This window comes from Lathyrus oleraceus, chromosome 5, assembly GCF_024323335.1.
Source record: "Lathyrus oleraceus cultivar Zhongwan6 chromosome 5, CAAS_Psat_ZW6_1.0, whole genome shotgun sequence".
NCBI classification, from domain to species: Eukaryota; Viridiplantae; Streptophyta; class Magnoliopsida; order Fabales; family Fabaceae; genus Lathyrus; species Lathyrus oleraceus.
Genome location: NC_066583.1, coordinates 167,635,304 through 167,657,780, shown reverse-complemented (window position 1 = coordinate 167,657,780; position 22,477 = coordinate 167,635,304). Strand labels below are relative to the sequence as shown.

The window sequence follows — 22,477 nt, the reverse complement described above, 5'->3', positions numbered from 1 at the left end:
TGTGTTTGTTTGTTTGGAGTTGGATGTAAGACCAACTATTGGCATTCCGTTTCCTGGCGTGTGTTTGCTTTGGCATCTCAGCGTCTTTTTAGCGTTTTGTTTCGGCGTGCGTTAGCCGAGCTACGAGTGCTCTGATTCTTACTCTGGTTAGAGAAGATACGTATGCATAGGATGCGATATCCAAGCGAGCACGTTCCCCATTTCCCCGAACTACGTCAACTCTGATGTTTGTTTCTGACAAACTACGTAGGCCCAGGATGCGACATCCTGCCGAGTCCGTTTTCTCCGTTTTCTTTCGCTCGTTTTATTCCTCCAGTGCATACAGTTTTTAAGCAGTTTATCAGCAACCTTATCCTATTCTTTTTTAGCGTGGATCCCGTCGAGTACGACGGATGTGAGGGGTGCTAATACCTTCCCCTTGCGTAACCGACTCCCGTACCTTGCAATCTCTGGTCGTAGGACCATTCCTTTCCCCTTTTTCAGGTTTACTTCGAGCGTTTCCTTTCCCTTCTTTGGGATAAATAACGCACGGTGGCGGCTCTGTGTCTTTTCCCGCCGGTTGTTTTTCGCGTATGCGACAGTAGTGATTGGTGAAATGTTTGAGTTATAGTCAATTATCTATTATAGAGATGTTTATGATGACTTGTATGATTGATTAGTGAATTGTTATGTTTATACGATGATGTGTTGTTGTTTTGGTGAAGTAACATGAATGAATGCATATGGAATCATGTTTGATGAGTTGATGTTGTTTGTTGATGTTATAAATATAGTAACATGAGTTATTTTTGTGCATGATGAATGATGTGATGCATAAATGGTGAGATGTGTATGGGGATCCTTTTTAGTGAACCTTGTTGTGTTAATGCGTGTTGTTGAGAGTCATGCATCATGGTGTACGAGCTTCAGTCCAGTTTTGGTGTTCTCTGGTCCTATGGTGGGGATCAAGAGTGAGTAGCCAGTTTTAGGTGGGTATTGGTGAAACATTTACCTATGTTGATGGTGATGATTGGTGTGCTCTGGTTCTATGATGGGGATCAGGAGCAACATAAACCTGATTGTTCATGAATGGTACCGCATGCATAATGAGTCAGTTGTGGAATACATTTGCATATATGATTGCACATGTCGTTGATTTTTCGTGATGTTTATGTTTGGATGTAATTATGTGAATGTTGTCGTGAATTGGGTGTGAGAATAAGTTATTGATAGTTGTGTAATGAATGTGTATTTGATGTGTATTATCTACCTTAGCATTTTTTACGTTGTTTATATTGGTTTGTTGTTTCTCACACCTTCAGTTTGAATGTTGCCTTTACATAGACATCACACATATACTCAGGAGTAGCATTACTGAAGTAAGTGGAAGGTAGCTCTTGGAGTGGCTTCCAATAGTTTGTCATTTCTTTAGTAGGGTCTTGCTCTGATCATGTAACATTGGGTTGGAAACGTCTGCTTTCACTTCTTTTGTTTTGTTGAAGTTGTTATTTATGTTTGATGAGATTTCAAAGTTGTGGCGAGTTGAATATTACAACTTTTTTTGTTGCGTTATGAAAGTTGAAGTTTATGAGACTAAACGTCATGAGTTGCAATTATCATGTTTAATGGATTTAATGATGATTATGATGTGATGATACCCTAAGTGAAGGTGATCATGCGATGACAGGTTTTACGTGACATTTTATAACCTGTGTTATGGAGCATGATATGTTTGATGTAAGTGACACCTTATGTGGTTGGAATTTTTATTAAATTATGCGTTAAAATTGTATACGGGGTTTAGGGTGTTATAATGCACACTATGAACTTGAGAGGGATAAACTTTTAAAACCTTTAAACCAACGCCTGTAAATGTTGAATGATATGTCAACCCTAAAGTCAACTATTACCTCGGTATTGAAATAAAAGTATTCATCACCCACCCATTTTGACCACCGCATGTATACTTTTTCACCATCCAAATAGGATTCTAAAATCATGTCGAATTCATTGCTTATGTAGGAAACATTTAATCCAACTCAAGAAGTTTGAATCTAGTCATTGTCATTATAAAGCGAATCAATACTCAACACTTCATCACAAAAAGCGACAATTCCTAAAGTGGTGAGCGAAATGAGCAACTTCGTTGATTTTGAGGAATAAGACACTAAATCAGCACCACTAACATCGTCATTATCATTAGATAAATTCTTATAAATTTCTAATATTTCCTATTCCACAAACTTCCAATCTATTTTGACATCGCCCCGTTTTGCATTTTTTAAACAACGAGTTTATAAACCTTATCGCTCAAAAATCGTTTCTGATTCAACCAACTTTCCCGTGGAATCATATTCTCTAATAAAAACCATACCTAGATTAATAAAAAAAGTAAAATAGGAGAAGGAAAATACTTGAGCGCAAGAAAAATGATAGAGTTAACACAAAAGGAATTTTTCACTAGAATTTTGGAGAAGACAAAATGAAAGATTAAAAAAGAAAAAAAATGGTGAAAAAGTTGTAAAAAGGAGAATAAGTGGATGATAGGTCATAAGTTTCATTACACACACTAGTTAATAGGGCTGAAACCCTAGTCTTCAAAGGCACATGTTTCCAAAGAGTTACAATCACTCAATTAGAGGAAGGAAACATAATACCCATTTAGGTTAATTAAGTAAATAGTGAAATAAGTATGATGAACAGAGCTAAAACACTTCGCTCATATAAGCCTTATGCTGGGAGGACGATGTACCGTATGTTTATACCAACTTCAATATGTCTAGTTTTATTATGAATTAAAACATTATGCTTTTGCAGGTTTCATGTTTGGGAGATTGTGTACTGATAATATTTATACCGACTTTTATTAATTCATTTGTGATGGCCGGACTCCGAGATACACAAATAGAGGCCGAAAAAGACTTTCAAAGAAAAGAACGAAATAACTAAGAAACTCGTGGAAGACGAGTTCGATCGATCTTGTGATCGATACAAGGATGATGGAGTATAAGCTTGATATATATGAATGACTTATCCATAATCACAAATAATAGTTATAATTAGTATACAAAGAATTAATAAATTAATACTCTCTCCGTCTCACAATAAATGATCTATTTAAAATAAAAAAATGTCTTAAAATAAATGACTCATTTTAATTTATAATAGATCTTTTTTAATTCTATTCTCTGAATAATATTATTTTTATCATTCTCAATACTTAATAAGAGATATTTTAATAAAAATAAGATTCTCTTTTATTTTTTTAATCTATATAAAATAATCAACTAAATCATTTATTATAGGATGAATAAAATTCGAAACACAAGCAAGGAAGAGTAATCAATAGTCGTCAAAATGTTAAAGGGTTACCATCGAATGAAAAGACAATGATATTGATAGGCATTAGATCAATAAACAATATCCATCGATAGAGAGCTATAAAGAATGAAAGAGACCAGGGATAATAGAAGAACAATTTTACACACATATATTCAAAGTGGGGCTAGATTGATTATACAATCAACTAAATTGCAAAAATGTGTACTTTTTATCCATACAACAATTAACCTACTTAATAATAGAAATGGAAGATGTGGTATGGAGGACAATTAACCTACATAATATTAGAAGAAGATGTGGTGTGAAGGGGGATCCGGTCCATGCTAGTCCCCCTAATATCCTTAATTACACTAAGATTATTTTTATTTCAATGGAATTTAATTAATATGATAAACAAAATAAATCAGTATAATTAAAAGAAGAAAACATATTTATTTTATATTTACTAATAAATATAGATAAACTTACTCATCTAAGAAAATAACCATTTTTTATTGGAAAATCTTTTCTTTATTTGTACCGATAAATAATCAAGAGGTAAAGAAAAATAGCAGAAATAATCAAACAAAAATGGTAGTACCAGTAATAATCATATTATTATGTTGCAGGAGACTTCATTAGTAGTAATAATAATCGCTGTGCCAACGCCATAGAGATTTCCCTCTGAATTTTTTATTATCATTTGGAAGGAGAGAAGAGAACCGCAAGTGTAAGAGTGAGCGGGGAGGAGAAAAGCAGAAGAAGAAAAAAACCGGGTTCAAACCGAATCGGAAACAACAACAACACAACGATGTCGTCTCCGTTCCACCGTCGATCTCAATCGGAGGTACATTTCCGAATCCCCGACGACTTCGACCTTGAAATGGATCCCTTCGACTTCGACGCTTCCCCGCTCCATTTCCAAGATCCACAACCACACGACGATCTCCTCTCTTCCTACATTGATTCCGAGAATTCCGGATCCAAACTCAATTCTCCTCCTGCCAATGGAGACACCGGCAGGCCCGGTCACCGCCGTAGCAACTCCGCCGATACATCTTCTTCCATGTTATCGGAAGGAATCGAATCTAAGAAGGCTATGTCCCCTGATAAACTCGCCCAATTGTGGACCGTTGATCCCAAACGAGCCAAGAGGTCCTTCTTTCTATAACCTAACGCACAATTTTGTCTAACGATACAATTTCCAATCTGGTTTTTGTATTGAAACGAAGTCGTTTATAGATCGTGAATTTTGATGCAGGATTCTGGCGAATCGTCAATCTGCTGCACGTTCGAAAGAGAGGAAAGCTTGTTATGTTGTTGAGCTTGAGAGAAAAATTCATACTCTTCAAACTGAAGCAACGACTCTTTCTGCTCAATTAAATCTTTTTCAGGTTCTTACTTATCATTGTATGCGTTGAACAAAACTATTGTTAGGGTTAGTTATTTCAGTTTTAACCGGCTATAAATTATAATCGAACCGTGAAAAGTGTGCTAATTGTGATGTTGGTTCATATATTGTGTGTATTTTAAATATGCAAATATAAGAGATATTAATGGACATTGGGATTATATTTAGTGGTCTTTACACATGATTATATACTTTATGTGAAGCTCAAATAGGCATGAATAGATACCCAACCTTCGGTTATTTTCTTCACTGGACTATTGGTTTGCTTATCATTCTTATGGTCATTTATTATTATTATTCAAAATGAGCACGTTCTTGTTTCCTTTAATTGAACTTGGTTTCTTTGCATTAGTGGTTTAAGCCATTGTGCTTTGTAATTGTGAGGCTTATGCATTCTGATACATTTTTTTTCAGAGAGATACAAGTGGTCTGTCTAGTGAAAATACCGAGCTGAAGCTTAGGTTACAAGGCATGGAGCAACAAGCTAAGTTATGTGATGGTACGTCTAAGCCATGTTAATATGCAAGATTTTATTTCCATTTTTCATCTTGTTTTTTTTGCTATCCATGTTTAGCTTTGATATCTGTTACTTTATGCTAATTCTTTTGCTGGTTTTGTTGTTATGTTTCACTATAACATGAAAGCCCAATAACTTAGTTTAACCCTAATTAATGAAATCATCAAAAAATTATGACAGGAGAATAAAGTAAGTGTAGCAGAAATGAGGATGTTGCGTTGGATGGTGTGGTAAGACTAGAAAGGATAGGATTAGAAATGAAAATATTAGAGAGTGCTGGGATAACACCTATAGTAGAGAAGATGGTGGAAAATAGACTTAGGTGGTTTGGGCATGTAGAGAAAAGTAAATCAGATGTAGAGAAGTCAAACAACTAGAGGAAGACCTAAAAAGACTATAAGATAAGTTATTTAGAAAGATCTTGAGATTAACGATTTGAATAGGAGAGTAAATCAGATGGAGAGAAGTCAAACAACTAGAGGAAGAGAGCGACCTAGAGAAATTATAAGAGAATTTACTAAGAAAGATCTCAAGATTAACGATTTGGATAGAAGTATGGTCTTGGATAGTGCATTATGGCGAAAGTTGATCCATGTAGCCGCCTCCATTTAGTGAGATAAAGCTTTGGTTGTTGTTGTTGATACCTTGTAAACTTCAATTTATCACTTCATATATTATTTAATATTGAAAATCATCTTCATTTATCACTACTTCAACTACCGAGTTAAAATCATCAACCATGAATCAAAACCTCCACTACTTTGATGACTAGTCCAGTTTTCAAATCATTGCACATGATCAATAACCTGCTAGTAGTGTTTCTGTTTTGTTTAAATTTCAGTTTATATGCAGTTACATACAACTCATTTACATGACTCAGACCTCCAGTTTTAAAAATATTCTAATAAAATAAAATGTACAGCTCTAAATGAAGCTTTGAAGAATGAAGTTGATAGGCTGAAGGTTGCTACTGGAGAGGTAACAACCCATGCTGATACATATGGTTTGGGAATGCATCAACTTTCATATTCTCAAGCTTCACCCTTCCTGCACCAGCCACAACATGGTCAGAACGAACTTCGAGCCATGCAAATGCAGCAGTTTCATCATTCATTCCCATCTAACATATCCTCTCCCCACCAGCCTCAGTTTGATCTACCCACTTCATATGATTTGTCAGAAATGCTGTCAAGTGATTCTATCGGCCAGTTTCAGGGGCTGGACATTGGCCACAGGGTTTCTCATGTTCTGATGCCTGATGGTCCCTCCATTTCTGTTAATAAAACCAACAACGCCTTTTGATGCAAATTTTACTAACATGTCACCACCCTATTTTTTGGGTTGTTCATAGATTGACATGAGTGAGACCCAAAGGTATTGATTTTTTGTTTTTCTATTCAATTATTTATTTGATTGAGGGTGTATGTGGATTAGCTTATATTGAAAAAAGTACTTCATTTCACTGGTTTTTGAGATTTTTTTTTAAACAAAAATATTTCTCCAAAGTAAAGTGAAACAAACATCTTCAAGTAGCTTTTTTTTTTTATCTGCTCTTTATTTTCTCTAATTTTCTGTTAGTATTGAAATTAATTTATGGAGATTGAAGTCTGATTGATTAGTATATGATCCATTCTGGTCATTGTTGTACAATACTTTATTAATGTGATAATTTTTTTTTCTCAAGAGCTTTTCATAAATTTTTCTATACTAAATGACACCTTCTATTTAATAATATTTCTCAATCCTTGTACTCATTTCTGCACTGGGCACATACTAACAAGTCTTTGTACCAGTTCTCATTTCTACATGTATAGCACAAAAGAACCTTTTGTCATTAATTTCTGTTCATACATATGGACATGGTATGGCATGGACAGACCATTGAGTTTAGTTTTTGTGCATACAAAATCTAACCGCGCTTTGCTGTTTAACTGTCCTGACAGTTTTCTGAAGTAATTTGAACGAGCTTCCATATACTTTACTAGTTGGTCTCATGTTTTAGGCAGGAAATAAATGGCAAGCACTTGGTGCTATCTCCTCTTTTATTATCCTTTCTATTGCCATTTTCCTTCCCTTTTCATTAAGCTTTGGCAATTTTTGTATTACATTGTATAGTGTTAGATTTATTCAAAACCAAAAACCCATCAGCTGATACAAGGAAAGCATGACATGAACAAATAATAATTGCTTCTAGTGATTTTAGATGGGTCGTATTATCTGTATTTTGAAGGAAAAGAAGTGAAAAATATGTTTGATAGTTGTTGACAGTAGTTATTCTGCTAGTCTATAGACATATGTTAGTAAGATTATGAAGGTAGTATAGATTGAGTAGAGCTATTAAGTAATGCTTCAACCTTTGTAAGTCAAAGGGAAAAAGTAAAGCTACATGTTGTCTTAAGTAGCAAATGATCAAAGGGTGATGTTTGTTGTAGAACTTTAGATAATGATTAGCTAGCACTATTCTTTAAAGCAGAAAAAAATGCACTTTTTTAATTATTTACATTTTTAACACATTTTTTATTGCCAAATAAGCATTTTTTTAGCACCAAATACGAAGCATGTTTGAATGATTCAGTAGGTTCCACGTTAATTTATCTTAAGAAGAGAATATTAGAAACAGCATTAGTAAAAATAATATTGAACTCAGAGTGGCCTCCTGGTCTGTGCTGAAATTGCCAAACAATTAACAAAACCAAGTTTGCTCCATAATAACTTGAATTTTATCATTTTCACTCGATTAATTACCGTCGTCCTGGGTTGCCATTGTCAATGATAAAAATTAGGTTAGGTTCACTACCATTCCAATTAGGAAAAACACACGAGTTTAATTTCTTTCTTTTAGGATGATGAAAATCGTTTCTATACTGACGCTCCTGACTCCACGCCTATTTTCAGCTTCAGGTAATAACAACCTCTACCTAATCCTTCAACAACCTCTTTAATCCAGCTATACACAAATCCTTGTGATACGCAGGTTGAATTTTAAAAAACTTTTAAAAGCATCTTTAGTGGTTCAACCATAAATTTGTTGTAGAACAAGATGTGCTGCACAACCAAATTTGTAAACAAAATAAAATAGCACAACAGCCATGATACTCTACTACATTCGATATGCTTAACTTTGTTAACTGCACATCCATGACTATCATGTTAATAATTAATAATGATATATTTTATAAAATTGATAAATTAACGTATGTATGTAATAATAAATATAAAAATATATTAATATATATTGTGTGGATACGTGGTAGAGTGAATACTAAATATTTGTATCCGCACTCATATCGGTTTATTTTAATGAGTAGTTGTCCGTACCAATATCCTTATCTATTTTGAGAATTTTTATCTAGTGGTAATGTTTGCAGGTACTTTGTGGTGATGGTTTAATTGTCATTCCTATTATATATTTTAAATAGTTTAATTAGAAATTAATATTTGTCCTGAATTAATAATAATAATAATAATAATATTTTTGTCCTTTTAAGCAATAAAGTTTTTAAAATAGCTTGCCTATTAGATAAATGAATTAATGGTGACACTTCACTAAATTTAATGACACTATTTTAAAAATATTTGTAGTCAAATTTCATTGTGAAGTGAAGATTATTATATAGGTAGCCAAACAATCACCTCTTGTGGTATATGGATAAAGAATAAATTTGACATAATTATATATTATAAATAATATTTATATTGAATTGATCCACTATAATAATACTACATAAAATATTAGGGGATTATTCATTAGATCCTTATATAAGCATACCACACTTTTGAAAATTCAAAATTACTCTTCATGCATTTGGAGATATCTAAATCACAATCAAAATGCGTTATTTTGTGATCATCACATTTTTTTTTAAAAACACGGTCCGAAGATGCATCACTCGCTCAGGCAGATAGGGATACATAACAGATGCTCCAAAATCCCAGTCAACCGGAGTATAAGGAAATGACATCAAACTGATGTGTCTGGCGGTGACCCTCATATAGGCAAAAGCAAACATCATCTGGTACCATACGGTCAAGAGAGATTTTGAATGGCTTGATCGCACCATTTCTTAAGTACAGAACAAAAGCAAATGTACGAGGCCAATTCTCTATGTAGTCAGGTGTAACTTCAAACCCGGTGATGCGAGGGAAATGTGAGATGATTCATCCCTTAAAATTGTTCTGATATAATATTATTAACAAGTGTAACAAATGAATTATGAAAATATTGGTAACAAGAAATTACGATAAGCAGCGTGCAACACCCTGTCGTCTGCTTTGTCTTCCAAAGACAAGCCTCACCCAACTTCCAGTATATGTAGACCAAACATGCGTCCCCCAGTTATACTTGTGAATCTCACTCATGTCTGTGAAGTACTTGAGGTAGATCACATTGACATATGTTGCACTTTTGTCCACAAACATGGACGTGTCAACCAAGAATAAAAGGTAACACCTCAATGCACAATGCTGGTGGTACTCAACCTGCACATCGTCACGAATGACATCCAAAGCCTCATTCGCATATTCGTTATAAAGGTTTTACAAAAAACTAAATAGTGCATGAGCTGCTCTAGTGTGAGTTGCCTCCTCCGCCTCCTTACCAGGGTCAACCCCCAACAGAATAATCATCAAACCGACCTCATCCTCTCGCTCGATCCTCCCGCGATCCAGTAATATCCCCCTAATTAGAAGATGCAAGAGGCATGAGACGTCATCCAAAGTGATGGTTCATAACACGAAAACATATAGTATATTTGACTCAATTCACAAGCATTTTTATGTTATTTTTATGTATTTTTGTGGTTTTATGCAGGTAATTTATGCTTATTTCAGGTACTTAGTGGTTGGAGGCTTCTGCCGAGAAAATAGTGAAAAACGACGAAAACGGGAAGAAAATGCAAGATTTTTGTTGTCATGACGGGTCCTTGACTGTCATGACGGTCGTCACCCCCAAATGGAGGTCAACCTGTCCGCAAAAGTCAATAAAACAAAGAAGGAATGCCTAAGCAGGGTGACGGGATGAGCGTTAGCAAGAAGACAGTTATCACCAGCATGAGAAACAACCCGTCAACAGTGTGGCACCCGTCATGCATCGCCAGTTCAGTTTTTTTGCCAATGATCGCGACTTTATGAGTCGAATTTGGGGTACAAACTGCAAGTGCACAGTTCTATCGCGTAGTTTTAAAAGATATCGATCCCACAGGGACTTATGAATCGATATACCGTTATCTAAGGTTACTTCGTAAAGCTAAGGCAGGTAATACTTTGATTGTTTGGGGGAAAAGCTAAATCTAAAATAAGATCTAGATTAAATATCTAATAAGCGGATATCGGTATGTAATTCGTCGTAATTAGGGAATCAATTCTTTATTGGTTTCTTGGTTTTAAAATAAATCTTTTCAGTTGACGCATTTGATTAAAAGTTTTATCTCAAACTCTCGCTCTGTTGAATAAACTATGATTTTATATTAACGTAGTTGTCACTTATAGTTAAGTCAAAAACCACTTTTTGAAAACAATAGAATCCGTAGAAACTCTTTTTAAGAAAACACTAATCGTTTAAACACCCTTATCTCAAACTCTCGCTCTGTTGACTTAGGTTATATAATTAAATTCAAATGCTTAACTCTCGTCCTCACATTCAATCTTTAAAAATACTTTTTGAAAAAGGTTAGAATTTAATTAACTCTAAAAATTGCTCTCGCCCTGATCTAGAATTAATGTCCAATTTACACTGTCCAGTCAAAAACTCAAACTCTCGCTCTATTGCTTTTAACTTCTTTATGTCGTTTACTTTCGTACAAAAACTTTGTTATTAAACCTGTAAGTTGAGACCGTAAAAAGAGTGATTTTAATTTTAAACTTAATTTGACCAACTCAGTTTTGATTCCTTCATTCCGCTTACTTTACATACCGATACCTAAGTAATTTAGCCAGACATACTAAACAGACTTAAATAAATATCATGCATAAACAGATTCATCTCAAGCAAATAATATAAATAAACAATAAAACAAAGCATATATGAATTCAAACAATAATTAAAGAACCTGAGAAATTAAATAGCAGTCTTGAACACTCCACCACAGGTCGGTTAGATCTGTTCTTGAATTCTTCAATCAGGCAGGAAAATAAAAGCGAAGGAATAAAAAAACTAGATTCTAACGTAAGGTTAGATCCGGTAAAAGGTACACAATAGTTTCCGGTGTAGAAACTATTGTGCGAAAAATTAATTAAATGCTAGAAAAGAAAATAATATAAAACTCGTAAAAGTAGTACTGTAAAAATATGCTTAAGCTGTTGGAAAAAGAAAAATGCGAAAAAGCGAAAGCTGGAAAAAGTGTGGAAGCGTGGAACCGTCGAACCGCTGCAGGGTTTGCAAAGCTGATATTTATACTGGTACTTTCTGTAACGGTTCCCAAAAGTAGTCCGCGTCAAGGGGTCTTCACGTAACGAAGGGTTAGGCGTGCAAATAGGACTCAACGTCTCTGAAGGCAAAAATATAGGGGAATGGTGTGACGTCCATCACACCATGTGTGACGCTCGTCACAGGAGTGTGCAAGGCGTGACGCTCGTCACAGCCCTTGTGACGCTCGTCACAGGCACATCGCCTGTGCCTTTTTTGGGCTGGGCTTTGGCTTTTGATATTTGTTTCCAAAAACTTCTTTCTGCACCTCTTTTTCTTCCCTTTTTTTACTTGTGCTTCAAATAAACTACCTGAGATAAATAGAAAGGAAATACCGAGTAATATCGAGTAAAATGAAATAAATTGAAGCAAATAATAATATAATTTAATTGAATTAAGTCCTAAAATGTGATATAATTTCATGTTATCAAACTCCCCCATACTTAGATCTTTGCTTGTCCTCAAGCAAAATACAGTATATAACTTGTTTTAAAAATTTTAGCCAGATGAAATTTCAAAACACACATCAATTCGTACTAGGTTGCATGTAAAACTTGTTTAGAAGTAACTTGGTTTTAATCTTGACATCAACAACCACCGTCACAACCTCAGATAACCTCACCTTATGCAAACCAGTTCGAGTAATGCCATTATAGCTATCCTAGTTCCTTTACTCTTATTTCACCCGTTTTCATTCTAGCGAAATCACATTAAGCCCTTTATCTTTTCGCGCACATAGTGGAGTAACCGGTTAGTGATTCTGATCCCTTTTTTGCTAGAAGTTCTGGTACATAAGTCGGATAACTTTGTTATTCAGTCAATTGCAAATTGCGGGGGATCGGACCGTAGTCCGCCCTACCAAGTTCAGTACCAGATACCTGCTGAACCAACTCATAATGGATCTTTATGCTTTTGTATGATCTACAACCTTTAGATTAAATGATCTGGTAAGGATCACCTAACTTAATTAGTGCATTTCCTGATATATATATATAATTTTATTTTATTTTTTGTTACTATGGGAATCATTCACTTATATTCATCGGCTCTCCACGTAGTTTGCTATTGAGATGGTGCTGACTTCTCGTATAAACTACTCGGGGTTACTATAAAACTAAAAGTTCAAGGGATTGGTATAATAGGTACTTATCCTGATCTGACATGTTGAGGTTCTTAGAGCGTTGTTATGGTAATAATTTTTGTTTTGATTTCACTCAAGTTTGATAAAATGAGCGACCTTTATACTTACTGAGTGTGATGAATTTTTGTTATGGCTCATGGAAATTGAGGGGAATAGATAATAGAAGGTTTTCACATTTGGGACTTAACTTAAAATAAATCTAAATAAGAAATATTATTTTATTATATATATATATATATATATATTTATTTTTTTTATAAGGGAAATAACAATGAAAAGAAAGATACATACTTGAAAAGGAAAAAGGAGGATAGAAAGAACATGGTTTTCCCCCCCATACTTGAATAAAACATTGTCCTCAATGTTTGAAGGAAAAAAATGAATTACAAAAAGAAAGGAAAAAAAACTAAAGTTAAGGTTGCCTTCCGCCTCTTGTTCTTGGGCCTGGTGAACGCTGACGTAAGTTTAAGTTGTCGAACCTGCTAAACAGCTCAGTGAACCGCTGATCGGTTATGGCATTCCTCTCTTCCTGCTGTTGTTGCATTTGGCGCATCATTTGCATCATTTCGAGATTCTGTGCTTGCATACCATCAATAGCATCCATGATGTCGTCGTTGGTTGCAGGCCTTCTTCGTCGACGACGTCGGGAGGATGGGTCAGCTGCAGTATCGGAAGGGTTGAGCGGGACTGATTGTTGTTCAGGAGCGTTATCACCTTGCTCCATTTCTTCGAACTCGTCTGCAGACGGGTTTGTATGTGAAGGCTCGGTAGCTTCGGGAGCATTCAGATCATAGAGGTGGCGGTTGGGATTGGTGACATCGGTTAAGGCAATGTTGGGTAGGACAACGCTTGGGACTGCCTGGTTATTCACCATGAGGTAATATTTTCCGCCTACTCTGTTCTTTATTAGGCGGCTGGACCGACAGTAGCTGATATCCATAAAGAGGGGAGGTAAGGATTCTAAAGTTTGGAGTCGGTCCCCTAGGTTTAAGCCAAGTGCTATGGTGGTGATTAATCCACCAATTACAAAAGGTTGACGACCTCTAGCACATAAGGTGCGGATATGATGAAATAGGAAGGAGGCGGCGTTTACCTTAGCCTGCGGTTCGAAGACGCATTCGAGGAAGAAGAGTTCCTTTGCGTTGACCTTGCTGTTGTTCGGTCTTCCAAAAACGGTGTTTTGTAGGGTGCGGATAAAGTACCGGATAGTTGGGTTATGTATATGGGAAACAAGGAGCTCTTCCCAGTTGTTGACATCTACACCAGATATTTTCCTAAAGAGGTCGAAAGCAGCAACTGTGCTCCAGTTTAGGTTTGGAGGGATTCTGGGGTAGACTTGACCTTCTATGGGGAATTGTAGCATGGTACTCAATTGGTTTTGGGTTAAGGAGTACTCGGTGTTGAACATACGGAAGGTTGCGGTACCGGTTAAGAATTCGTCCTCACCGGCGGGAGTGTTGTACGCGTATGAACTTAAGAATTCTAAGGTTAAGGATGGGTAGGTGGGTTGATTATGCGTGCATAGAAAGGTTAGATCGGCAAGGCGGAGCATCCACTCGATACCTTGAAGTAATCCTAATTGTTGTAAACAAGTTGAATTAGGATACCTGGTAGAGACGACACCTCGCTGTTGAAAGCGCTCGAATTGCTCCCTTTGATAGTTTTCATCTTCGGATCGGAAGATGATATTTCCGAAATTCTGATTTCCCGCCATACTGATGAATGAATTTAAGGAGTAATAAAGAAAAAAAATGTATTTGATATTAGAGAGTGGTTTGTGGTGAATGAAGGAAGGTTTGGTGGGTATTTATAGGAAAAGAATTTGGAAGTTGGAGAAGAGGTGGTTGAAAAGTGAATAAATGTGGGTTAAATGGAAATAAATGGGGAAGGTAAAAAGTTGAAAGGGTGTAACGTTCGTCTCCAACGGCTATGTAACGTTCACCTAGTCAGAAAGGTGTTACGCTCGTCACAGGGGCGTGACGGGCGTAACAAGTACTTGGCGTGTCGTCCGTCATAGATTGTGTGACGCTCGTCACACAGTCTTTTTGGCATGGCTTCAGCTAGCGTTCTTCAGAATAACTTTGGTAATTTATTTTTTTATTATTTATTTTGTTTTGCTTCAGATTATTTTATTTTGCTATTTAATTTTCCTGCATGCTATTCTACTTTGTTTAATAGTGCATAAATGTATTATGTTCTTAATAATTTATGTAGGCAGCAACAGTAGAGAGCATAATAGATATTACATAATAAAATAAATAAATAGCTTCAATAAAATAATCATAATGTAACATTGGAAGAAAAAAAACAAAAATTGCGAAAGAGAAACAAATACGAACATGAATTTAAATGACATTAGATAATAAAACTAACTAAAACTAGATAACTAAGAAAAATAAATTCTATCCATCTGCACGATCTCTGGCCGGAGGAGCAAAGGAGTTAACACGGTATAGTAACTCGTGAAACTGGTTTGTCATACTATTCATGTATCCCAGAAATTCGTGCCTCAAGCTAGTGAACTCTTCTCTGAGGGCGTCTTGTTCTGACATCAAGGCTTCAATGGCAGTGTTATAATCAGTTCCGGGCATATGATGTCTAAGGCCGGGTATTGCCGATTCTTCGGTCTGAACAGGTTGAGGAGGAGGATCAATATCATAATAGCCAGAGGGTGTCTGAGGGTCTGATTCAGCATAAGGAATCAGGTCATCACAGATCTCATAGTCCTGGATGGATTCAGTGGATCTAGCAGGAGAGGGGGTTTCGTTCAGATTGTAGAGCCAGTTACTGCGGTTATGAACACTGGTCCTAGGATCGGGCATGGTGAATAGGCAAAGAACTTGGTTATCAATTATAAGCTCAAACTCATCAGATCCTATGTTTGCTATAAACATAGTGTTGAAGAGGAAGGGTATACTCATAGTAGTAATGCCACAAAAAGGGCTTAAGTCAAGCATAGGCTGACGTAATCCGATAGCATTACCAATCATGGTTAACAAACCGCCTATTCGAATTGGTGCTCGCTCATCTTGGATAAGGTGGTCCAAATTTGCTAACATAAAAGTGGCACCGTTTACTGGACGGTTATGGGAAGCACAAAATATGATGAAGAGTTCATCACGTGAAACTGTGGTACTGTTTGGCTTCTTCCCAAATAAGGTGTGGGTCAGGATCTTATGGAAATAACGGAAGGCCGGGTTATGTATGTTTCCAGAGAGAAACTCATGTTCCTCGGGATCGTCATTTCCAATCAAGTTACCCCAAAAGTGTTCAAGTTCTCTATATTCAAAAAGTTCTTCTTGGCTCACTGTGAATGTGTCAAAGGATGTAGGGAAACCTAAAAGGTTGGTAAAATCTTGAATATTAAATTGGTACTCCATGTTAAACATTCTGAACTGGATAAAACCTCTGCTTATTCCTTTTCCATGGCTGGGTAGATAGATCAGAGAACTAAGGAATTCTAGAGTCAGTCTCCGGTATGTGACAAATTGTCTACGGATAGGAGCGGTTTCCCACCCTATCTGATTCAGCAAATACAGGACACTTTGTCTTAGTCCAAGGGCAGTCATTGCCCAGTCATCAGCATACAGACTAGGTAGCATCTCTCTCGTGGCTAGTTCCTCAAACTTTTGTTTCTGAGCTGTTCCTCTGAATTTGATACCCATACGATCAATATGTCCCATCAGGTTAGTGTTAGCTAGAGAAAAAGAAAAACAAGAGTTTTAGTCAGGATTTGGCCAAATGCCGAAAGAAGAGAAAAGTTTTTAATAAATTAAAATAAATTAAGAATGAATACTAAACAAAAATTAAAAGAATAATTAAGGAAGAAATAGAAAAATAAAAATGATAATAGAAGAAAATGATAAAAATATTTGTGGGTCGTCTCCCACTAAGCGCTTTGTTTAATGTCGCAAGCTCGACATAAAAACTATCAATTATAATCTATAAGTTCTGGAGGCATTTCGTCTAAGTGCAAGACTTGCGAATCTTCAGTGTTTTCTGCATAGTGATAATGTTTTAGACGTTGCCCGTTTACGGTAAATGGTTCCATAGATTTGCCTTTAATTTCTACTGCTCCACTGGGAAAAACATTGGTGATTTGAAAAGGACCTGACCATCTAGATCGTAGTTTTCCCGGAAATAACTTTAGCCTGGAGTTAAATAAAAGGACTGTATCGCCTTGTTTGAAGATTTTCCTTGATATGCGCTTGTCATGCCATTGTTTTGTTCTTTCTTTGTAGATTCTGGCATTTTCGTAAGCGTCTCTTCTGAGTTCCTCTAATTCGCTTATATCAAGGATTATCTTTTCACCGGCGGCTTTATAGTTTAAATTTAGATTTTTAATAGCCCAATAGGCTTTATGTTCTAATTCTACCGGGAGGTGACAAGATTTTCCATAAATTAGCTTAAATGGGGTTGTCCCTATGGGAGTTTTGTAAGCAGTTCGGTAAGCCCATAAAGCTTCTGGTAATTTCAATGACCAGTCTTTCCTTGAAGTGGCGACTGTTTTCTCTAGTATCTGTTTGATTTCTCTGTTAGACACTTCCACTTGCCCACTGGTTTGAGGGTGGTAAGGTGTCGCTACTCTATGTCTTACGCCATACTTAAGCAGTAGTTTTTCGAGTACCTTGGATATGAAATGCGATCCACCATCACTGACTACTATTCTTGGGACACCAAACCTTTGAAATATTATATTCTTAAAGAGTCTAGTTACTACTCGTGTGTCGTTTGTTGGAGAAGCTATAGCTTCAATCCATTTTGATACGTAGTCAACTGACACGAGTATGTATTTGTTACCGAAAGAGGATGGAAAAGGTCTCATGAAGTCTATTCCCCACACGTCGAAAATCTCTACTTCCAAAACGCCCTTTTGTGGCATCTCGTCACGTCTAGATATGTTTCCTGTGCGTTGACATCTATCACATCTCTTAATAGCTGCATGTACATCCTTCCATATACTTGGCCAATAAAAACCGACTTGTAGGATTTTAGAGCAGGTCTTGGATGTACTTGCATGTCCACCATAAGGAGCGGAGTGACAGTGTTGGATTATATTTTCTACCTCTTCTTCGGGTATACACCGACGGAAAATACCATCGGGGCCTCTTTTAAAAAGTAAGGGGTCATCCCAGTAATAATGTTTTATGTCATAGAAGAATCGTTTCTTCTGTTGGTAGGATAAGGTAGGTGGAACTATTCCGGCAGCTAAATAATTGACGAGGTCAGCGTACAACGGTGTAACAGATATAGCTAAGGTGGTTTCTACCTGTTTATCAGCATTATTTTCTTCTAAAGTAGCTATAAGCTTATCGTACAAGAAATCATCGTTAATTGATGTTCTTTCCGGTTCAAGGTTCTCAAGTCTAGAGAGGTGATCTGCTACTACGTTTTCAGTTCCTTTCTTGTCTTTGATTTCCAAATCGAACTCTTGTAGCAACAGGATCCACCTTAGGAGTCTAGGTTTAGCATCCTTTTTAGTTAAGAGGTATTTGATAGCAGCGTGGTCAGTGTAGATGATTATTTTGGCTCCGACCAAGTAAGAACGAAATTTATCTAGCGCAAACACTACTGCTAGAAGTTCTTTCTCGGTTGTGGCGTAATTCATTTGTGCTTCATCTAGAGTTCTACTTGCGTAATATATAACATGAAGCTTTTTATCCTTTCGTTGTCCTAAAACAGCACCTACAGCGTAATCACTGGCATCACACATTATTTCGAATGGTTCATTCCAATCTGGTGTCTGCATTATGGGTGCGGAGATCAGTGCTTGTTTAAGCGTTTGAAATGCTTCTAAACATTTATTGTCGAATATGAATTCAGCATCTTTCATTAATAGCCGGTTAAAGGTTTAGTTATTTTAGAGAAGTCTTTAATGAATCGTCGGTAAAAACCGGCATGTCCTAAGAAGCTTCGTACTTCTCTCACAGTTTTCGGGGGTTGAAGATTTTCGATTACCTCTATTTTAGCTTTGTCTACTTCAATTCCTCTGTTTGAGATGATGTGTCCTAAAACAATTCCTTCTTGTACCATAAAGTGGCATTTTTCCCAATTAAGTACTAGGTTTACTTTTACACATCGCTCTAGAACTCTCTCTAGGTTTTCAAGACATTCTTCAAAGCTTTGTCCGCATACGGAAAAGTCATCCATAAATACTTCCATGATGTTTTCTAGAAAATCGGCGAATATTGCCATCATGCACCTTTGGAAAGTTGCAGGAGCATTACACAAGCCAAACGGCATTCGTCTATAAGCGAAGGTACCAAAAGGGCACGTGAACGTTGTCTTTTCTTGGTCATCAGGATGAATTTGTATTTGAAAGAAACCTGAGTAATCGTCTAGATAGCAGAAATGAGAATGTTTTGCTAATCGTTCTAACATCTGGTGAATGAATGGTAAAGGGAAATGATCTTTTCAGGTTGCTTTGTTTAGTTTCCTATAGTCAATGCACATTCTCCATCCCGATTCGATTCGTTTGGTTATAGTTTCTCCTTTTTCATTTTCAATGACTGTTACACCTCCTTTCTTTGGTACTACGTGTACAGGACTAACCCATTTGCTATCAGATATAGGATATATGATACCTTCCTCTAATAACTTGGTTATTTCCTTCTTCACTACCTCACTCAGGATTGGGTTTAGTATCCTCTGGTGTTCCCTAGAAGTTTTACAATCTTCTTCTAACATGATGCGGTGCATACAAATAGAGGGACTTATTCCTTTAAGATCGGTGATGTTGTAACCTAGTGCGGTTGGATATTTTCTTAAGATATGCAGGAGTTTTTCTGTTTCGAGTCTTCCTAGGTCAGCATTAACTATCACTGGTCGTTCAAGCTCTAAGTCTAGGAATTCATATCTCAGATTCTTGGGAAGTGTTTTCAGGTCTAAGGTTGGTTTCTTAAGGCATTGCGTAGGGTCCGGTGTTATTGCTAAACATTGGTTAAGTTTGTCTTCTACAAGATAGTCAGATGATCTGTCTTTTTCTAACTCCGTTTCTTTTATGCATTCATCGATGATATCCATGAAGTAACATGTATCTTCTATTGCAGGTGCTTTCAAAAATTGGGAAAGAATGAACTCAATTTTCTCTTCTCCTACTTCAAAAGTGAGTCGTCCTCGTTTTACATCTATGATTGCACCGGCTGTTGCTAAGAACGGTCTTCCCAGTATAATGGGTGTAACTTCATCTTCTCTAATATCCATAATTATAAAATCAGTTGGAATGTAGAATTGACCTATGCGCACTGGAACATTTTCAAGAATTCCTACAGGATATTTGATGGAACGATCTGCTAGTTGCACAGACATTTTAGTTGGTCTTAATTCTCCCATTTCAAGTCTCTTGCATATGGATAAAGGCATAACACTAATACCGGCTCCTAAATCGCATAAGGCTTTGTCAATGACAAATTTTCCTATGTGACAGGGTATAGAGAAACTACCTGGGTCTTTAAGTTTAGGAGGCATATTCTGGATTATAGCGCTACATTCAGCGGTGAGTGTAACGGTTTCGCTATCTTCAAGTTTCCTTTTATTAGAAAGAATTTCTTTTAAAAACTTGGCATATGAGGGCATCTGCGTAATAGCTTCTGTAAACGGAATTGTGACGTTTAATTGTTTTAGTAGGTCGACAAATTTTTAAAATTGGCCCGCATCTTTGGTTTTAATAAGCCTTTGAGGGTAAGGGATAGGTGGTTTATAAGGTGGTGGAGGTACATAAGGTTCCTTCTTTTCTACGGTTTCCTTATTACTCTCTTCCTTTTCCTTAGGTTCACTTTCTTCCTCAGTTGACTTTTTAGAGTTTTGGTTTTCTATCCTTGGGTCAGACGGTCCTTCCACTTCCGTTCCACTTCTCAGTATAATTGCATGAGCGTGACTTCTTGGGTTAGGTTGGGGTTGGCCAGGAAATGTACCAGTTGGGGCAGCAGTAGGCGCTTGTTGTTGAGCTACTTGTGATATTTGCGTTTCCAGCATTTTGTTATGAGTAGCCAGGGCATCTACTTTACTTGCTAGTTGTTTAATTTGTTCGCCAGTGTGTACATTCTGGTTTAAGAAATCTTTATTGGTTTGCTGTTGAGAAGCTATAAAGTTTTCCATCATGATTTCCAAGTTGGATTTCCTAGGGGCGTTATTGTTAGGTGTGGATGGAATCGGCTTCTGATATCCCGGAGGTATAGCTGGGGCTTGATTTGGAGATTGTCCAGGTACGTATAAAGCATTATTACTCTTATATGAAAAATTTGGATGATTCTTCCAATTTGAGTTATAGGTGTGCGAGTAGGGGCTTCCTTGAGCATAGTTTACTTGCTCTGCTTGGATTCCTGTTAGGAGTTGACAATCTGCAGTAGTGTGACCTTGGATTCCACAGACTTCGCAATTCTGAGTTATGGCAACTACGGTGGCTGGAGGTGATACATTTAAACTTTCAATTTTCTGGACCAGAGCATCCACTTTTGCATTAACATGATCAAGGTTACTTATCTCGTACACGTCAGTTTTCGTTTGAGGTTTTTCCACCATTGTTCGTTCGGTTCCCCACTGATAGTGGTTTTGAGCCATGCTTTCGATAAGTTGGTAGGCATCAGCATAAGGTTTGTTCATTAGTGCACCACCTGCAGCGGCGTCTATTGTTAACCTCGTGTTGTACAGGAGACCATTATAGAAGGTATGAATTACTAACCAGTCTTCTAAACCATGGTGTGGACAAAGTCTCATCATGTCTTTGTATCTTTCCCATGCTTCGAAAAGAGACTCGTTATCTTTCTGTTTAAATCCATTTATTTGGGCTCTTAACATAGCTGTTTTTCTTGGCGGAAAATATCGAGCAAGAAAAACTTTCTTCAACTCGTTCCATGTGGTGACTGAGTTGGAAGGAAGAGATTGAAGCCATCTTCTAGCGCTATCTCTTAGTGAGAAAGGAAAAAGACGAAGTCGAATTGCCTCTGAAGTGACACCATTAGCTTTAACAGTATCAACGTATTGGACAAATACGGATAAATGAAGGTTAGGATCCTCTGTAGGATTTCCAGAGAATTGGTTATGTTGCACTGCCTGCAACAGTGAAGGTTTGAGTTCAAAGTTGTTTGCTTCGATTACGGGTGGAGCAATACTTGAATGCGGTTCATCTTGCGATGGAGCGGCGTAATCTCGAAGAGCACGAGCTGGTTCTGCCATCTCGGGTATCGAAGGGAAAATATTTTTGAAATCAGGAAGTTCTACAGGAGGTAGATTGTTTGCAGCACGATATTCCCGAATTCGTCGTAAGACTCGGAGATATAGTTCGATATCGTTGATTCGTAAGTAGAACGGCTCGCCTTGTGAGCGAGTGCGTGGCATACAAATCAACGAAAGAAAGAAAAGAGAAAGAAAAGCCTTAGTCTCTACAGCGTAACACAAGAGTTACGATATCGACTAAATAAAAAATCCCCAGCAACGACGCCAAAAACTTGATCGCGACTTTATGAGTCGAATTTGGGGTACAAACTGCAAGTGCACAGTTCTATCGCGTAGTTTTAAAAGATATCGATCCCACAGGGACTTATGAATCGATATACCGTTATCTAAGGTTACTTCGTAAAGCTAAGGCAGGTAATACTTTGATTGTTTGGGGGAAAAGCTAAATCTAAAATAAGATCTAGATTAAATATCTAATAAGCGGATATCGGTATGTAATTCGTCGTAATTAGGGAATCAATTCTTTATTGG

General features: G+C 36.8%; 1 protein-coding gene and 1 non-coding gene across 3 annotated transcripts; both read left to right on the top strand.

Annotated features, from left to right (window-relative positions):
- The first annotated feature begins 3,876 nt into the window (after nucleotides 1-3,876).
- LOC127080767 (bZIP transcription factor 18) lies at nucleotides 3,877-7,498 on the top strand. 2 transcript variants are annotated; one of them, XR_007788040.1, is made up of 5 exons: nucleotides 3,877-4,455; nucleotides 4,562-4,694; nucleotides 5,126-5,210; nucleotides 6,151-6,602; nucleotides 7,172-7,498. XR_007788040.1 is itself a non-coding variant. In XM_051021069.1 (4 exons), the coding sequence occupies exons 1-4, from the start codon at nucleotides 4,112-4,114 to the stop codon at nucleotides 6,528-6,530; spliced, it is 942 nt and encodes a 313-aa protein (XP_050877026.1). In that variant the 5' UTR covers nucleotides 3,877-4,111; the 3' UTR covers nucleotides 6,531-6,690. The 2 variants fall into 2 exon arrangements, 1 of the variants encoding a protein (XP_050877026.1); XM_051021069.1 differs by lacking the exon at nucleotides 7,172-7,498 and having other exon boundaries at nucleotides 6,151-6,690.
- Nucleotides 7,499-21,461: 13,963 nt separating this feature from the next.
- On the top strand, nucleotides 21,462-21,568 carry LOC127088768 (small nucleolar RNA R71). Its single transcript, XR_007790586.1, has one exon. It is a non-coding gene; the product is annotated as a small nucleolar RNA R71 (small nucleolar RNA).
- Nucleotides 21,569-22,477: the final 909 nt, after the last annotated feature.